Source organism: Lissotriton helveticus, chromosome 10 (assembly GCF_964261635.1).
Source record: "Lissotriton helveticus chromosome 10, aLisHel1.1, whole genome shotgun sequence".
NCBI classification, from domain to species: Eukaryota; Metazoa; Chordata; class Amphibia; order Caudata; family Salamandridae; genus Lissotriton; species Lissotriton helveticus.
Genome location: NC_136071.1, coordinates 602,354,387 through 602,374,293, shown reverse-complemented (window position 1 = coordinate 602,374,293; position 19,907 = coordinate 602,354,387). Strand labels below are relative to the sequence as shown.

The 19,907-nt window shown below is 46.2% G+C and overlaps 1 protein-coding gene across 1 annotated transcript in view; it reads left to right on the top strand.

Moving 5' to 3' along the window:
• Positions 1 to 6,896: 6,896 nt before the first annotated feature.
• The window catches only part of PAM16 (presequence translocase associated motor 16), a 73,795-nt gene continuing 60,784 nt past the window's right edge, over positions 6,897 to 19,907 (top strand). The window contains exon 1 of the mRNA XM_078663138.1: positions 6,897 to 7,033. Coding sequence (XP_078519264.1) covers positions 7,031 to 7,033 — 3 coding nt within the window. The 5' untranslated portion in view covers positions 6,897 to 7,030. The remainder of the gene's footprint in view (positions 7,034 to 19,907) is intronic.

Genomic DNA, 19,907 nt, shown 5'->3' with positions numbered 1-19,907 from the left:
CTACACAACTGCACACCTTCAAATACACATCCCACATGCTCAGCTCTTGGCAAGACTGTTGCGCTCAGTAACAGCTCCCAGTGAAAGACAGCAAGATTACAGAACAGAAGAGAAGCAGGCAAATGCAGGACCATCCTATATTAAGGAACACACTAAAATCTATTAAAATGGTGATAGTTGGAGGTCATCATAGTGTGCCAGACTACAAAAGTGGCTCTTTCACTACAGACTTATGCAGAAAACTGTGAGTTTCATAAAACGAAACTCAAGGTCTTCGGTCATATCTTTTCTTATGGGGGAATGACTCCAGAACTAAATAAAATACAAGCTTTGTCATCTAATTCTCCCCCACAAGATGTAACTAGGCTGTGATATTTTCCTTGGTATGACCAGTTACTGTTCAAGGTATATACATGACTTTGCCACTGTACGAGCCCCATTGAGAGACTTAACTAAATGTTCCATTTCAATGGTCACGTGAATGTGAACAAAGCTTTAAGAAAATCAAGCATGCAATGAGAACGCCACTGAAATGGCATAATTGTATCCAGAATTGCAGACGGAGGTGGTTATTGATGCAAGCGCAGTGGGGTTAGGTGCCATCCTTGACCACCATACTGGACATCCCAATGCCCTAAGACACATTGTGGCTTATGCAAACCGAAGTTTGTCATCAACGGAATGTGCCTATTCACAACCTGAAAAAGAAAACCTCGCTGTGGTGTGGGCTTGTGTGCATTTTCATATGTTACTGTATGTAAAGCATTTCACAATTGTCACCGACCACCAAGCATTGCTCACCTTTTTCGGCAATTCTAAAGACAGGATGTCCCTTCACATTGAGAGGTAGTGGTTGTGATTGCAGGAGCATAGTTATACGATGGTGCATCATCCAGGAAAATATCAAAACTCTGCTGATTACTCAAATGTAACAATACAGTATCATAGCAGTACTTCTCAAGCAAATGATGCTTATGATAACTTCATCGTGAAGTCCAGTACCCCTGCTACCATATTGGTGAAACAAATCTTTGCTGCCACGAGCACCGCGATTTGTTAATACTCAAAAAGATTATTACACATTGTAGGAAAGTAGGATCTGCTTCTTATGGTTACCCCTACTTGTTGCTTGATGTTACACTGTGTTTGACTAGTCTGACTGGGATCCTGCTAATCAGGACCCCAGCCTATCTGCTTTTGTCCTAGAGTGTTATGCCATTTACTTAGGTACACTCCAGATTGGATACTGGGGTCCCCAGTCAGTCCCTAGTAAATGGTACCCATGTACCCAGGGCATAGGTACCCCAGAGGTTCCTATGGGCTGAAGCATGTATTATGCCACCCATGAGAGGCCATGCAAAATGGAACTACAGGCCTGCCAGTGCAGCCTGTGTAAGTGGGTGCTTGCAACCTTACGAAAGATATAGGTTTACTATATCTATAGGTCACTACACTTAAAACCTATCAGTCACCTCTCTAGCAGGCCTTGACAATCCTGAAGGCAGTGTGCTGTGTTTTACATGAGAGGGTGCCCCTGCATGAACAGAGCACCCCTGCAGCCTTCGGAGACCATTTTCCAGGTTGTCGGTGACGTAGCCAGACATATAGGTAGAGGTGCATTATATGCTCGCGTAAAATGTTATCTTGAAAACGGCTACCGCAAAACACGTTGTGTTTGGTATCAAGCACCTTGGAATCATACCTCCACACTGGTAACCGGCGGGGGAGGTATGATTCCACACTTCTGAAGTAAGCTTTGTGGGGTCCCTGTTCTTCCCGGTACCAGCCTTCTTGACCTAGAGAGCACAAAATGGTTGCTGCCAACCAGAGACACATTTCTGCCCTCCTGCTGCTGAGTCAAGCTCGAGCAGGGGAAGGCAGGACAATAGGCATCCTGTCACAGGTTAGGCCAGACCGTGACCTTACTCGACCTTCTTTATAGGTTGCCGCTGCCAAGGCTTGTTGGTGCTCCCCCCCGGACACCGACCCCTCAGCACTCGACATCTTTTGTGGGACAGCTCGCATCCAGCTCCTGGTTGTCCTCAACATCTCCTTGTCCCGTGGCTGCAGGGCTGCAGAGTCAAGGTCTCTCTCTTCACACCTGAACCACCCGACATCAGTGGGCATTCGTCTACCGAGCCCCTGGTCACATCCCCGCTTTCAGGTTCCTTTCATCACAAATCCACCTGCGGAATCCACCGGACACTTTTCTTCTTTCCAGCAGTAGCATTTCTTTGAAGACTCCCATTGAGATCGACAAAGGTTTCCGACACCACTTCAGCCCTATGCACCCGGCTTCCCTGGGATAGGTAACTCTGGTACTTTGGTATCCACGGGTGGGGTGGCTCTCCAACCTTCTATGTTCTAAAGGGTTTCTTTGTAATTAGGAGTCCCGGTTTTCCGTTTTTATGGATTTTTACATATAAATACAGACGGAAAACAAGTTTTCCTTTATCTGTATTTATACATAAAAAACGGGAAAATACTAGTATATTTTGCTGTGCTGTCCCCTTCCTTAGAGGGTTAAGAGGTGACAGCTTCCCGTGCGCACACAGAGCTGCCAGCCGCACCCCAGTACTTCACAGGTCTTTGAAAGACCATTTATTTATTAATGAGGCTGCTTTGTTATTTCACCCCTTTTAGAACCCCTGCCAGAGTCAGATTAGGATGGACTCCGCTCCCTGATGGAATTAGCAGGTCTGGAAAGCAGCAGCAGCTGCCTCTGGGGATGCAGAGCCGGTGCTTGACACGTGGATATAAAAAGTGCGCACCCTTTCTAGATGGCAAGCTACAACTGTTCTTCCCATCTTGTGGTCCCTCTACAGTTGATCACTTTCCCACTCGTGTGGGTACATCAGCTACCCTGTTCTATGGTGTGAAATCCGTGAGAGCAGCAGTCACTGGCTTGTGTGTAATGCGACTGCAATCAATATGTGACTAGCTCTACTAGGACTCATTTAGTGAGGTGCACGGATTAGCAATGTAAATATTATGACGGCCCGGTACTACACCACACACCTTGTGGAAAGCAGAAACCCTTTGTATAAGTAGGTGTGTGATTTGGGGGTGATGGCCTAGCTGGAAAGAGATCCACTGGGGGGTCGACATCATAGACATTCTACAGGTTATGATGGGCACTGGGTGAAATGCTTTGTCAGCTGGTTCAACAGGATTGCCCTGTCAATATATGTGAGGGGAACCCTCGAGGGAGAATGGAAGTGGTGAAGCAAGGGGTGGTGGTTGAGGGAGCGTTAGAGGAGGTAGAAGAGGAGAGAGAAGTCGAGGGTCAATGTTTCTTGAGCTTGTGAACTGGGAGACACTATTTTGCTCTAAATTTTACAAGATGTTCTGTATGTGGAAAATCACTTAAAGAAATTGTGTTTTAACAATTAACTATGCACATCACACACCATGCCATTTTATTTTTTAAATGCTTTCATAATATCTTAAAATGTTTGTTACATTCCAACAGGCAGGCTGCATGAAGCGAAATTAAATGTTTCATTAAACAACACAGAGTGCATGTGCATTAAATAATTACAAATTATTCTAAAGCGAGTCACGCTTGACGTGCACTGTGTGCGCCAACCTGCAGTGCCAGGAGTGTATTAAACAAAAACCTAATTATCACACTGAATACAGCTCTGCACGTTTGTATCATGGGAATTCAAGCCAATAGGCTTAAACCTTTTAAACAGGAACAAAGAGTGGGGGTTAAGTTCTACCCAACAGCAATCTTCCTTTCTCCCCAAGCAGGAATCTAATGACCCAACATGACCTGTGTCCTGCCTGCCTCCAGGCCTTCGACAGAGATCACAGACTGGGGCTTATTTACAAGCTCCTTGCGTTGCACTGTCAATTTAAATAAATGTGGAAAAATACTAGCTGTAGCTTCATCTTTTGATTGTGGCAAAAATAAATGTGGATAAATACAGAAAAAATGCCCCAAAAATAAATATGGATACATACAGACGGAAATGGCAAAAAAATAAATACCATAAAACCGGGAGCCCTATTTGTAATCCACTGGGAAGGGTCCTTAAACTTTAAAACTGCAACTGCGACTCTCACACTGATTTGTACGTATCACGCAGTCGTGTTTGCACACTGCACCAGTCCTCCATGGGCTCCCTCCTTACTCACCTTGGGTGGTTCCCTGGGGTCCCAGCGATTCTACAACATTTAGACACTGTCTGTCTTGACTCGGGTCGTGGCTCTTATACCATTATTTTAGTATAAGGTTTGGTCTCTCCCTGGAGCCCAGTGTGTATTAGTGCTACTTACGATTGTTTCTGTGCTACAGTATTGTGTGCTTTGTGTTTATCTGCGTGTAGCAGATACTGTGAGGTATTTAAAGTGTGTTATAATAATAAACACATATTTTTATAACTACTGTACGGTTCTCCTTTCATTTAACCAATGCTATAAGGTTGCATTCTGGTAAAACAAGCTGCTTAACATTCCTTCAAGACTAAGCCTGAAGGCTGCTCTCCACAGCTACCACTTGGATAGCTTTCGAAGGTTATCTTTGACCGCTTAAATCACCATAAGGGTTGTTTGGACTGGTGCAAGGTGCCACTTTAATTAGTGGACATCATATACCAGGCCAACTTCTCACACACATCGATTGTGTCGAAAACATACTCGACCTCTTCATGATAACCTTGAATACCAGAAATTCAAAAATGTGCAGGAATAACTTTCAGTTGCCCCAGAAAGCATAATCTTACGAGGGTTGAGATTTGTCATACCAGAGAGTCTGAGACAAAAAGTTATTGAACTGGCACATGAGAGATATTGTGGAGATGTTACTACTAAATGAGCTCTACGAGACCGAGTGTGGTTCAGTCATCTTGATGAAAGAGTTGAAAAGGAGTTAAAGACATATCATTTGTCCTTCTGCTTGTCATCTAAAATAACCTTGCATCTGTTAAACATATCTGATCTTCCAATGCATGCATGGGAGAAGATTCCAATTGATTTCTTTGGACCCTTTGACAACGAATATCATCTACTAGTAATTGCTGATGAATATTCCCATTTTCCCTTTATGGAAGATATGTCGTCAACTACTCATGACAAAGTCATTGAGAGATTAGAAAGTATTTTTGCAACATGAGTGTTCGTTCGATTTTAAGATCTGACAGTAGCCTGCCTTTCATCAGTCGAGAAGTTAAAGATTTTCTCACTCATCTAAATATCAAGCATCAGAAAAGCACACCTCTCTGCCCTCAGGCGAATGGAGTTGTCAAGAGATTTATGACCACCCTCAAGAACACTGTTCAGCGTGCTGCGCTGGAAAAGTTTAAACTCAAATCAGCACTTCATTCTATGTTTTTTTTTGGAGAGCCAAAGGAACCAAATTGCCACAATGGACCACTGAAAAATCAATTGACATTGATAAACTGCACACCACTGATTCGTCTCACGAACGCAAAATGAAAACCCATTCTGATAGACACCACTGTGTTCAAAGCGCTGTGTTCAAAAGAGGAGACCAAGTTATTGTCAGGCAGAAATTAAAATGCAAATCTGATGCTCCTTTTGATGCTGACCCACTCAGGGTTGTGACTAGTAAAGGACACATGGGGATTACTCACCATACTGGAAAGTCCATTACACGAGATTCTTCACATTTCAAACGTCTGTCTTGACATTCGCCAACTCCAGATGTCAGAAGTGAGACTCATCCACCTGAGAATCCAGGCAGCCCAGCGACTGTACCAATTACTCTCTATCACCAGTGCCAGTCATTTACACTTCGCCGGTATCTCCACAGCCGCACATGACCAGATTTGGGCGAATGATTTGAACACCAAAACAACTCATTGAAGAGTTGTGATGTATATATTTATTATTTTCATTTTTTATTTAACAAAGGGGCAGATGTAGTGTCTTGTGAGTTAGAGCTGACGGGACCCTTTTGGTCCCTGACGGACTCTGTAGAACAGTGACGTAGGTGCGTGGGTGGGGGTAATAGAATTCATGATGTAGAATATTCAGCTAACGGTTACACGCTGAGGCACAAAGATGTATTATACGAAGCTCCGTGTGTGGCATGATCCTTTATATATAGTCGGGCTGGGGAGGATACTACAGCCGGCAGTATATAATAAATAAAATCACCTAAAGCTGTTTATTTTTATTTTTTGGCCCTTTGTAAATACTTTGAACAGCAAGTATGAATAGAAAACACTTTTTAACGTATTCTAGTGTTGCGTTAACAATTCCTAAGTATTAATTAAACAAAGGCAGAAAAGAAATGCTTCAAATAAAAACGTACAATTTTCTTTACAGTCCTAATTAGTCCGGGCCTTTACAAACTCTAAAAACAACAAATAGCCAGTAGTTTTTACTCCTAGAAAGGTGGCAACCGTATATGCGCATTATATTTTATATGCAGTTACCTATAGGTCAAATACTAACAAAATATTTACAGATTCGCAGTGCCCATACTTTTCTATATGCACTTCGACCCCTGGCTCTCAAGGAGAAGATATTGCACTCGGCCGGTATGCGAACACCAGGCTGGACGTATACGGTATTTATTGTAGTTCGGCATTGGGAGTGAACGCTGTCGTCTTCCAGCAGAGGGCGCCATCCTTTTATGAAAGGTTATTTAATGTAGCAATGCTGTAGGCGGCGCGTAGTCGTTGCCCGGGCAACGCCTCGCGACTAAGATGTCAAAAGGCACCTTTGTTCGCCATCTTGGATACAGATTGACAAAATCGTCTGTGCTGTGATCTCCCGGGGAATGTAAGGACGTATTTCAAGACGACAAGTGTGATCACTTTCCTTGACCTTGACGGGTGTCGGTGTGGCTCTGGAGCTGTAGGAGAACCTAGCATTATAATTTTAATGTAGTTACGTTCCTTTGTACTGCATTTTATCCCATACTAAGATGGCGATATCTTGTGTCGGACGTTTCGACAGGTGCCATTTCCGTATCCGGACGGAAAGTTCAACTTTCGTATTGTGCCCTTCAATGCTGCCGCAAGAACGTCCAACGTGAGAAGATCCTTGCGTTGTCATGGTAAGAGTGGGTTGGGGACATGGCCAGCAGAAGGTACCAGGGGAAGTTGGTGCAACCCACAACCGCTATGTCTGAGAGAAAACAGCAGGGCTGGGGTGTTTGTGCTTCAGAATAAACAGAATTTACGTCGCACCCAGTGTGCTGGGCAGAACCCACCGGTGTAGGGCAGAGGTGATGCGCGTGACATCACACACACTGTCTACTAATGAGAACTGAGTGAGGAGAGCTTTGCGGCACATGGAGCATAGTTGACAAGTTTTGAGGTTGTTTGTGTGTGACATACTCATACTTTTAGTCTGTTTATATGTGCCACTTTGAGTGATTCAGAAAAGAGAATACCGGTTATGCCCATTTTCAGTGATAAACATTTCACAAATTAACCCACGTTGTGGTACAAAAACAAATTAAAACTGTCCAAAGCTCCTAAACTGTTTATGCAAGACCACTGATTTATAGTTTATCCCAGGATCACTCTTCACATAGTAAGGTATGGTAATGATGTATTGTTCAGTTGATTAAAACGTGCAATAATATCACAATAAGATCACAAGTTAAAACGTCATCCAATAAATATTATCATAAAAACACTGTCATCATTCAATTGTGATACCAATTTTTCGACTCACTTAAACACCCAACCGAGAAAGGAAAGATATTAACTTAACATTAATCACGTGATAACATTCCAGCTCTTTAAACCACCAACTATGAAATATATATTCATGCTAGATTTACCCAATCGAGAGTATTTAAAATAAAAGTGCTTTGTGCATTCAAGATTTTTACCAGGAATAAACCATGTAATTCATATATGATACAAACGTAGTTACAGTTTCACAATACAATGCAGGTGTCCGCTGTTTTCTTCAGGACCAAACTTCGCTACTGCATTAAAGTGAAAAAGAATAGGAAAATAACAAGTGTACAAGGGACGCCCGGAGTACCGACGGGCAGAACGGTGCTCTTCCTACCTGAGACGCAGCCAGGTGAGACGTTACACCCATGTCCTACCTAATAGAATTTTGGAGGACTATCACAAATCCATGATGTCCATGTGACACATTTGGATTATATTACACTTGTTATTTTCCTATTCTTTTTCACTTTAATGCAGTAGCGAAGTTTGGTCCTGAAGAAAGCAGCGGACACCTGGCAGGGGCCACATACTGCTGAAACATGTCGACCTATTCGACCTATATAGTAGCTATTTGTTAAAACTACTATGTTCCCGCACTGGTTTTAATCTTTGGAAGTAGGAGAGGTATCTAATAAATTCCTTCCCTCTCTACTCTTCAATTTTATTTCATTTTACTTCATTCACACACAGCTTTACAGTTATCAGTGTAAGGTTATCTTCCACACACCCTTAGTTACACTGGGGCATCCGTTTAGATTTTTCAAACCCAAAATGGATGCAAGAGTGCTCTCCTTGGTGTAAGGAGTCCCAAGTGATGACAAGGGCGGTACCGTACGATAACTGATGGGTACTTTTACACTCTGGAAGTATCACTTATCTGTTGAGATTAATCCTTAGCTGGGATTTAGTTGGTGGTCAGACACTTTTAACAACCTGTATTTAGACCCACAGTTACTTTGTGTTTTCTTATGTTGTACTATTTGGGGATTGTAACTGTGTTTGGTCTTTAAACTTTCCCTAGGACCCTCACTCTACCCATGTGTTCCTATTATGGCAGAATCAATCCCATCTAAGACATCTCCAGAACAGTCTCTCAGAAATATACTAGGGTAGGAAGGGGCAGAATATAATATCACCCCTACTACAAATTATCCTAACAAGATTCAAATATTAGGGGTGAACAGTCGACGGGGACTTTCGCATCTTGCTATTCGGGACATCTCAATATATACATTCTGTCCACTATTCATGGGGCCCTTTCATCTATAGAGGTAGCAGGGAACTGTCATCAGTTTTATGCAAACAAAACCCAAGGGGAGAAAGTCTCGCGAGTAGGAGGGGAAAAAAGAGGGGATGCCGGGGATGGGGGGCGTCTATTATCCATAAGGAGAGTGAAAGGGAATAGGTCTCCTGAATTAAGTAGGCTATTCCGGGGACTCAGGTTTCCAGCCTCTGGAGTATGGTTCGAGCGAGTCATCAAACAGTTGCACAGCACGTAGTCTAGGGGGGAACCAGCCGGGACTCTCTAGTCATAGTAAAATAGTGTATGAGTGGCTGCCAGGTACGGGTAGATCTAGCATCTGTGAGATTAATACGGGCAGTAAGTAATTCAATGGCTAGAACATTCCACAAGCGGAGGAACCAAGTGGCTATAGGAAGGGGAGGGGGGGGGTTCTTCTAGAATAAGGCTATGGACGGCCTAGCAGCTCCTAACGAGTGTAAAATCAAGTGCCAGTCCGTGTATGTCATAGCAGTTAGTGTTAAGGGTTTATTGCTCAATAGGGTGGCTATCGGTGTGGAAGGAATAGGGTACCCCACTATCTCTTTTATGTGACCGAGGACCTCCTTCCAGAACATCGTGAGACTCTGGCACAACCATCATATATGGAGGAGTCTCCTCTGTTGCCGTGGCACCTCCAGCACGGGGAAGTTTGTAAACATTTGGCGCAAGAGGGTTGGGGTGTAGTACCATCTCGTCATTAACTTGTACGCTGACTCGCATTGCAGCGTTCTCTGATATACTTTCGGGATATCCAGCCATAGTCTGTCCCAACCCTCTGGAGGTATATCCTCTTCAAGTCTGAAGTCCATTGCATTTGATAAACCATGGTATATGGGTCCCTGAGAATGCTGTAAAACAGAGTATGTGTGGGAAATCAGCCCCTTTTAGCCCTCAAATTTATGAACCAGGGATTCGGAAGCAGTCAGTTGCCTGGTGGCCCCACGGATGTAAGTCTGGGAGCTAAGCCAGTGACTTAACTGGTAATATTGCATGTGTGCCCCTTCCGTGAGATTAAAAGCTTGCCTGCATTGACAAGTATAAGAAACGTATCCCCCTGAAAAAGGTCCTGAATAACTCGCCATTCACCATCCGTCCATGCAGTGAACACCTGCGGTTGCATAGCAGGTGGAAGCATAAGATTACGAGCTAGGGGAGCAGAGAATTAGGGGAGGGAAATGTATTCAGCCCGCGGGGCACCGCCAGTTTATCCCAGATCTCCAATACTGTCTTTGTGGGGGTAGGTATGTACGTGCTGCAGGGGCGAGCCCCCCGAGGAAGCCAAGCCAAGTCCCATAAAGGTCTGCAGGATACCGCACGGTCTAGATGAAACCAATGCTTTTCGCTCTCACGAACCACCCACTCTGACATGTACCCGAGATGGCAAGCCCAGTAGTACTCCTGAAGATTTGGACACGCTAATCCCCCCTGGTCACGTGGTAGCATCAAAATCCTATTAGAAAAGCGTAGTCTGGAATTTCCCCATATAAATTTGGTGAAATCCAGTTGTAGGGCCAGGATATCAGAATGTGGTATTTGCAGTGGGGAGGGATTGAAAGAGAGATAGGATTTTTCGGAAGAAGAGACATTTTAATCATGTTAATGCGGCTTAGCCATGTGAGAGGAAGGCCTTTACATCCGTGCAGTTCCTCCCAGATGGCTCGACTATATCTAGGCCAGTTGGACGAAGTTCATGTCGAGAGTGTGGGACTCAGATCGAGGCCCAGGTACCGAATCGAGTCATCCACTGTACCGGAATCGGCTCCCACAGGTCCTGGATCTCTGAGGCTGGGAAAGTAAGGTTGAGAGCATGAGACTTGGCCAGGTTAATCGAGTACCCCGACACACTTTCGAAAGACCGCAAGAGAGTATCCTCTGCTGGAAGGGAGGTAGATGGGGAATAAAGTGAGAGGAGGAGATCATCAGCAAAGAGGAAGGCTTTATGATCGCAAACCCCCCATGGGGATACCCTGTATAATCTGGTCACAGCGGATGGCGATGGCCAGGGGCTCGACCACTAGGGCAAACAATAAAGGCGGCACCCCTGTCTGGTGCCACGGTAGATGGAGATGGGGGCAGTGACACGCCCATTCGGCGAATGCGAGTAGTAGGTCGCGTGTAGGGTGCCATCAGTCTGAGAAGCAGATCCGGGACAGAGCGAATCCCGCCGCCGGCTCGAACGTTTCCTCGGATCTTTTGGGACCGTAACAAGGAAACTTAAACACTACCAAAGATACTACTGGATGCATCTTCAGCAATATTGATCAATGCGGCTAGCAACTTGAAAGAAACCCGAATTAAGATTGGGAACTCTCATAAACAACAGAGAACCTAACACACAAGCAATCGTTTAATTCCCGTTTGACTATCTGCTTACAGTATACTCCAAAGGAAAGCCCGGCTGGGTCTACTTGGAGTCTGCCACGCATCCCCCCCCACCCCACTCTATCAGTCCTGATGAAGACCCGCGCAGACGCTTCAAGAGCGCAACAATAGGGTTGAAACGTCAACATTACATATCAGTGGACCATATTTCCAAAGATTCTGTACTTAAAACTGACTTCTGTGGTATACAGAATACTCTGAATAATTGTGTAATATTGGTCATGCTTCCCCCTTCCCCAACCCCTCCTGACACACAAAATTGACACTGTAAATATTGTATGGCACAAAATTCCACTGAGCACCAATTGTCACAAATTTTCACCTCGTGCACCACTGTACCAAACTGACAGCCTTTTATACCTTTAAATGAAAGTACTTATAAATTAATACAATTTATAAAGTATCTTGCAAACATCGCAGATGGTTTGGATCCCTCTCTCTATTACGTAAATTGTAATTGTGTTTTGATTTACTCATTTTGTCATGAATGAATATGTTGTGTACAATGAGATAAGTGAAGAAATTCAGTGCACCCAAAAGAACCAATTGTCTATTATTTGCCTTACTGCCCAGGTTTTTAGGGATACTGGGTCACCCCATTGTTACTTAACGCCATCAGTTTGGACATCAACCCCAGACCTAGTCCCACTCTCCGTAGAACCTCCCTGAGGAAACCCCAATCCACTCGATTGAAGGCTTTCTCCGCATTGAGGTATGCCAGGCAGGGATATTTCTATAGCGTGTTTTTTTGCTTCAAGATGAGCTATCTGTCGGATATTATCTGCCTCCTGTTGATGGCGAATAAATCCCTCTTAATCGGGATCAATAGGACCCGGGAGATGGGGTTCCAAGTGGTTTGCTAGAATTTTAGTGTAGATCTTGGCGTCAGTGTTTAAAAGAGCAATAGCTCAATATGACGTAGGTAGGGTGCAATCTTTACCTGGATTAGGAATAAGTACTACCTCCGCTTCAGACATAGTTGGAGTAAGACCCGCAGTATCTGTGAAGCTGTTAAAAAGATGTAGCAGTTGTTCCCGTAGCTGCGGATAAAACTCCTGTTAAAATGCGACTGGAAGGCCATCCGGGCCCGGTGTTTTGCCTATTGGAAGTTGTTTCAGGGCTTTCGCTATTTCGTCATGGGTGATAGGGTCTTCCATCAATTTTGCATGGTGAGCATTAATAGGATCCCAAGGGCAAGAGTTTAGAAAGTCACCGATGACCTCGAAAGAACAGGGTGTGTTGGTATAGAGTTCTCTTTAGCAGGTCTCTAGTACCAAGCTTTTATCAGCCTCCGAGATAGCCCATGCACCGTCTGGGCGTTTAAGTTTAGCGATATGGGCCCACGTGGTTTGTACCCGGAGGCGTCGTGCCTAACATGCCCCAAACTTATCTCCCCCTGTGTAGACTTTCTGCTTAATGGCAAGTAGGAGTCTCTCTGCCTTATTGGTGCGATGCAAGCGCAGTTGGCCCTGCAACTCAGCAAGGGGTCATTTGTTACGTAGGGATGGTTGCAAGTGATCTTTACGTTCTAGGGTTTTAGTATCCCTAGAGAGAGTGGTTTCTACTATCCAAGCCTCTCTGGTTCTGGCGATGGAGATAGACGTGATAACCCCACGAATATTGGCTTTAAAGGCGTCCTACCTAATAGACTCAGAGGTGTCAGTAAGATTATTAGCCAGGAAGAAGGTCTCTATATCATTTCGGATATCCGCCAAATCTACAGAATCTCGAAGAACCTGAGGGGGGCAGTCTCGATCTAGGAATGGGCTCCCTACGTGGATTTGGGGGTTGTAGTGATACTAGAACGTGTACCCTTCTGAGTATATATCAAGGAGAGAGAAAGAAAGTAGTAATCAATATGAGAGTATGATCGGTGTGCATGAGAGAAGAAAGAATAAACTTTAGAGACCGGATGTAGATGTCTCCAGGCGTCTACTAAACCTAATTCTGTAATGACATTTCTCAGCGCTGACGACATCGCCCCAGTCCCTTGATGTGCCTGAGCAGTGCGGTCCCATTATGGGTTCCAAACCAAGTTAAAGTCTCCCCCAAGGTCAATTGGTGTTGTGACTGTTTGAGAGATCCCTAAGGTGGAGGCATAAGAATGCATCTTGATTTTGTTTAGGGGCCTACCCCAGACCCATAGGGTCCTTCTCGAAACCCCACATCGACAGAACATTCTCGGACCATTCGAAGAGGTCACCGTGAGGAGCTTCCATCCCCCATCAGCAGCGCATCAAGTAAAAGGAAATAAACGGTTCGGGAAAACAGAAAGATAAAGAAGATAAGAAACACAATAGCAAGTGGCCAACTGAGCCAGATGATAGCAGAGTCTATCAAGAACCACCCAATGTCTATCCGACGGGCCATTGAGGAAAAGTCACTCTTCTAAGGGACTCTGAGGAGGGGGGGCCACAGTCTCAAAAGGTTCCATGGCCCTTCACTACCACCAGCCCGTGGCAGTACAAGAAAGAGTAATGGTTGCTCCGATCGCCATAGCCTCCACAAGGGAATCTGTAAAATTTTGGAGACAAAACTGCCCCAATCCACCTCTGTATCACACTGAAGGTCTCAGTGGTACCTTTGGATTTATGCAGCGTTTCAATCCTCATTCAGAAGCAGAGAAGTCAAGATTGTATGCCAAAGATTTAAGTTTCGGACGCCTCCGAAGACTAATTTTAAGAATCGCCATGGAAGGTCTGAGAGCAGGCATAACCAGAGCATGTCATTCCTTATGATCTGGTGATCGAGCTGGGGAAGAAGAGCTGCTCAGAGACCGAATGTGGCTGATGATATCTTGCTTAACCTGGGAAGTTTCAAGTTCCTGTATGCTGCGCTTGGATCTAGGCGGCATGACTGTGGACCATATCGGGTGGAGGGGCCCATCTCGACATTCCCGTGACGACAGCAGGTCCTCTCCCTCAGGCTCCAGAGGGAGCTGCAAAAGCTGTTTTGCTTCTCTCAGTGAGCGTAAGACTCGCCGTTTGCCTTCCCAAGTAAACATCAGGGCAATGGGGTGGCCCCTCCGATATTTAATATTGAGGTCTCTGAGCTTGTCTGCGAAAGATTTGAAGCCTTTTCTCCGCCGAAGCGTGGCTGGGGCCAAGTCTTGGTAGATTTGAATCGAGAGTCCATTATATGAGACTGACTTGATCCCTTGAACATTTTTCAAGACGGCTTCCTTATCGGCAAAGTAATGGACTCTGGTAAGGATGTCTGGGATAAAAACAGGCCGATTACAAGGGCCGAAGACCCAGTAAGCTCTATCAATCAAAGGCGACAAAGCTTCTTCGTTCTCCCCGATGGCTTGTCGGAGGTCTGTCGTATACTCCATGATGTCCTTTTCTTCGCTCCCAGCGGAATCCCCCTAATGCGCAGGTTGTTTTGCCTACTGCGATTTTCAAGGTCTTCTTGATTCAGCTGTAGGGTGATATTCTGATCTTCTATTTCTGCCAGTTTCTTCCACAGATTTTCGTGGTCCTCTGCCCTAGTGTCCATGGTGTGTTCAAGGTTGTCCACTCTACCACCGATCTCTGTGACCTCCCGGCGGATATCCTGTATCCCAGCCTTAAAGTCCTGTTTAAGGGATCCACTTTCGTCTTTGATTTCTTGTAAAAAGGACGACATAAACACCTGAGTGAATGGTACTTCTGAGCTGGGCTTCCCTGACGCCGAAGTGGAAGAGTTAGGATCTTCCTGTACATGTGTGTTCGATTTAGACCAAAGGGATGTTACCAGGTTGTCCCGTGTCACGATGGATTCGGCATCCTTATTGGCTTTATTTTTAGGAGGCACGGTGGATTGGTTGATGCCAACTGCGACTCCAGTAGTAAAGCGGCCCCAGCCCCTGAAGGCAAAGTGATGAGGTGGCGAGTACCGCAAGTTTGGCTATCCCATCCGTAAATGTTCAAGGTAATCTAGGGGTCGGTCAAGGAGGCAATAGTAGTCCAACAGGGGCGATGCTTCGCTCACCCCTAGCTGACTGTTCCACTGCAGGGATGTGCGCATTGAGGTCCCCCTATTTCACGGTTAGCCCCAAGAAGAGGGAGGCAGCTCGGGGTTCCCCTCCTCTCCACAATCGACGGTACAAATCCCACTGGCGGAGCGGGGAACACTTGCCTCACGCCGGGGGCCCAATGACACGGTTGTATGCGAACAGGACTCGGGTCGCCTCTGGAAAGGACACCTCTCAAACGAGGGTACAGAAAGTCAGTCCAGGACTAGTGTGAGTGTTAGACACTGTCGATGTGAGCAAGGGACAATGCCGCCAGCCCACACAGCAGCACACCGGGGCTCGAGCCTCTCCCGCTCCGTCCCCTCAGCTCGGATGGTGGCCGATTCAACCAACCCCTTAACCACAACAGTGTCCCAGACCTGGGGCATGGCGTGCACCCCACCAGGGAGGTGATGTCTGGACAGAGGGTCACCAGATGGGAGGAGGAGCACATCTAAGTGCCGGGGAGGGCCTAGACACCTCTCTCAGATATTGACGCCGATCGATATCCCCGCCACCACAAGATGGCGGTGGGAGGTCATGCTGCAAAGGGCCCCCAGTATAACCAGTCCCGGGGCGCCGCGGGGACCCCTCCCACTGCTCAACGGGCCCCCCCAGTCCAAGCGCACCACAAAACTCACAGTATTTCCTTGGGTTGGACGTCTGTGCTTTATTATCCGGGGCAGGTAGGCCGGGCCCGGCCACATCGTCTTCAAGATCCGCAGGGGGATGCAAGGCGCCGCCGCAGCATCCCCAGCAACCGGAAAGCCCTAGGGCAGAGCACTGGGATCTCTCCGAAGTGCTCTCCCCTCGCTGGCTTGTCACGGGCCCAGGAATGCAGCTCAGCAGCTTTCCGCAATGGAAGGCCCGCCCCTCAAGATGGCGGCAGATGCGATCGCCAAGGGAGCTGCTGACGTTCTCAAGCTCCCAGACACGGCAGAGCCCCTCTGACTGTCCAGGAGCCCCCCTCAGCTGCACTGTCTCCAGACAAATCGCCCTGCCCCGGTTAGCCGGTCCGGCGGCAGGGAGCAACGGCGGTAACGGGACGTGGTGGAGCAGAGACCTGGAGTCGCGTGTCTCACTCCATTCGCGTTGTGGCCACGCCCCCAAATACATCGTTTTTCCAGCTATTACTATAGGTTAATAAGCTTGTATGTCATGCCAGGTCTATATTACAAGTAAATTAAATAGACTGTTCCGCTATAACAGACCATCAATGACATAGTAATATTAAACACCCACCACCAAAAACAGCCTGGCACTGCTCTGCCACTTTTCAACAAAGAACTACAGTCAGGTTCATCTCCACTGTGAAAAGCTTCACCAGGTTGCAGGGCAGGTATTTTTAAATATTAATGAATAATATGGAAAACGAGCGACAACTCGCTGGTTCCATGCCCTCGCATATCCATTTGGGATTCAGGTAGTGTTTCACAGTACGCCAAACACTAGGCCGCCACCACTCCCCAGCTTGGGTCCGACCGCCAGTGGGAATGAAAAGCAGCAACATTTTCTTCCCCACCTTTTCAGTTGCACATCAGCACTGGGAAAAAGCCACCTGTTTTTGTCTCATGCATGACCAGATTGGAAAAGGACAGTTTTCTCCTTTTCTTTGCGTTATGGCATCCTGTCGTGCGTCTCCCTAATGACATGGCTACTAAGCTGTACCAAGCACCAGTATTTGATCATGGGGATTAAAAACTGTAAGATGTTTTCAAGGACACCCACATCAACCCTGGTCTTTAAATTGAGCACTTAGGCCAGTGTGACAGTTTTATTTATTTTCACACCGCCACTCTGAAAGCGCCTCCAGCAATCTGGGGACTACTAATTGGCGTGACCATTTTCTTTCAGTGCTATAATGCGGGCCAAGCACTGAAATACTCTAGGCTGATGTGCGATGCATGGCACTTGGCAGATGTGTCAGAGTGCAGCTGGAATCGCAGCAGAGAAGGTTATAGAGCTGAGTTGGAACAAAAAATGGTTCCACTTATAGTTCACTTTACCTTCAATCGGGAGAGAGCTGCTTAAGTTCACGCACAAGTTTAAACATTTTTTTTAATGTACGTATGCTGCCTGTAATCCTTGGTTTAAAAACTTGTCCTATAGTACATTGCACTTTGTTGCATTATACTTGCTTACTGCATTGTATCATGACTGTGATACCTCCTGGAGAAATCATGTGTTCGAGGTATATGAGCTGTAGATCACATGATTTAGCATGGATCGCCATCTGGTGTTGGGTCCGATTGTTTGCCCTTTGTTTTTGTTCGAAGAAGTCTTTGTAGTCACGAGGTAGGTGACTCCTCCTTTCGGTGATAGTGCGTATGGGCATCGGCTCCATCCCCAGATTGTTTTTTTCTGCCATCGAGTTCGGATGTGTATTGCTGTGCTCCGGTTCTTCTAAACCCTTTGACGTGCAATCCTCTACCCTTTACGGTATTGTCTATCGATCGCGGTTCCCATTCGACGCGCATCATCTAAAATCTGAAAACCTTCGAACGAGAACTTCGAGGCGGGCCGTCTGGCCTACCCGTGTCGACCACGCCAGCAGTCAATGGAACGGATTACATTCAAGATATGTCGTGCTAAGTTTCCACGCACTGACTTGCACGAGGTCTGCAACCTCTGCCTATCCCTGGAACACAACGAAAAGGACTGTGAAGCGTGTCGATCATTTCAATCGAAGAAAAGCATTTGTGACTGTCGGACTCAACGCTAAAAAATGCACCATAGCAGCTGCTCTGTACCAGACATCTTCTGCGAAGATTCTGATTCCCACCAGCCAGATCCAGAAGCCGAAGAAGAACCAGTCTCTGTGTCCAAAGCCGATTCCGACATGGAAGAAGACCCGAACATCACTCCGGGTCAACATACCGTGAGTACAGACCCCCCCCCCTGTGCCCACTCACCCAAAACCCACTGCTCCGGTGTCCCCTTCGCCCTCTGGCTCAGTTCGGCACTGAGAAAAAGTTTCAGACGCCCCGTCCTCGGGCTCGGCTACGAAACACAAACACAAGCCTTCAGACTCGAGCCAGCCTCATTCCGATGCAGAACCAACACCGAGACATAAACACAAGGACTTGCCAGTCTCCACGTCACCGGCAGCAAAAACATCTTCGACACCGAAGTCCTCGGAGCCGAAACACACAAAACACAAAGGCACGGAGCCGAAAGCCTCCAAACCTAAAGTTTCGGAGCAGAAACACACACCTAAAGCTACAGAGCCAAAACCCATACCGAAAGCTTCCGGGCCGAAATCCACACCTAAAGGCTCGGGTCCGAAACCTGCTAAAAAGCACTCAGACTCAAAACACTCGGCGCAAAAAGATCCTCAACCTAAATCAACCCCATCCAAAGAACCTCTACCTGAACAGCCACCTTTGGATCCCAAACAAAAGAGACTCAGAATAGACCCTAAAACTGGAAACCTCCAAGTCATTCTTCCTAAGAAACAGAAGCTGGATCTCACAGAGGATCATCCTATACCTCTAAAAAAGGACATGGTACTAACCCTTCCCCCCTTACGTACCTCCCTCTCCTCCTCCTAACCCAAATTTGATAATTACACTATCAAATTCACCACCACCTCCATTATCACCTGATACACAGGACGAGGACGATGGGGATGGAGATGAGGATGAGGACCATTATGTGCCACATGACATATCACAGGACACTGATCCCTGGGACAATTATGATAAAGACCCAGACCAGGATAACGAACCAGACCTCTACCCATGTAGACCCTCCCCACCTGATGATAACATCGGCTTTGCGCAGCTTATTAACAGGGCTGCTCATTATCACGTGGTAGAACTACACTCAGACCATCTAGAAGAGGATTTTCTTGTGGAGACATTCACACATTCACAAAGGTCTACTAACACGTTACCAATGCTCAAGGGCTTACTAAAACACACTGACCAAGTAGTCAAAGACCCAGTTAGAGCCAGAATATTAACTCCTAGAGTAGATAAAAAATACAAACCAGCTCCTACAGACCCAGCATATATAAAAGGCCAGTTGCCTTTGGACTCTCTTGTTGTAACTAACGCCCGCAAGAGAGCTAATTCTCAAACCACAGGCAACGCACCTCCTAATAAGGAATCAAAACTTATTTAGGCCTCAGGCAAAAGAGTGGCTTCCCATTGGCGCGTTGCCAATGCTCGGGGTCTGTTAGCACGCTATGATAGGGCTCACTATGACGAGTTGGAAAAACTCATGGAACATCTACCGGATGAGTATAAAACTAAAGCTAACAACCTAATCCAGGAAGGGAAGCTCATCACCAATACTTCCATAAAATGCGCACTAGATGCAGCAGACACAGCATCTCGTGCCATCAACACCAGCATACTGTTACGTAGGCCCGCTGGGCTTCGGATCTCTGGATTCAAGCAGGAGGTACAATCCTCCATACTTAATCAGCCCTTTGATAAGGAGCATCTGTTAGGGCCATCAGTAGACACTTCATTTGAGAAAATGAAGAAAGACACAGAAACTGCAAAGTTCATGGGGGCCTTACAATTGCCTTCTAAATGGGGTTCCTTTCGCTGCTCCTTTTATAGGGATGGCT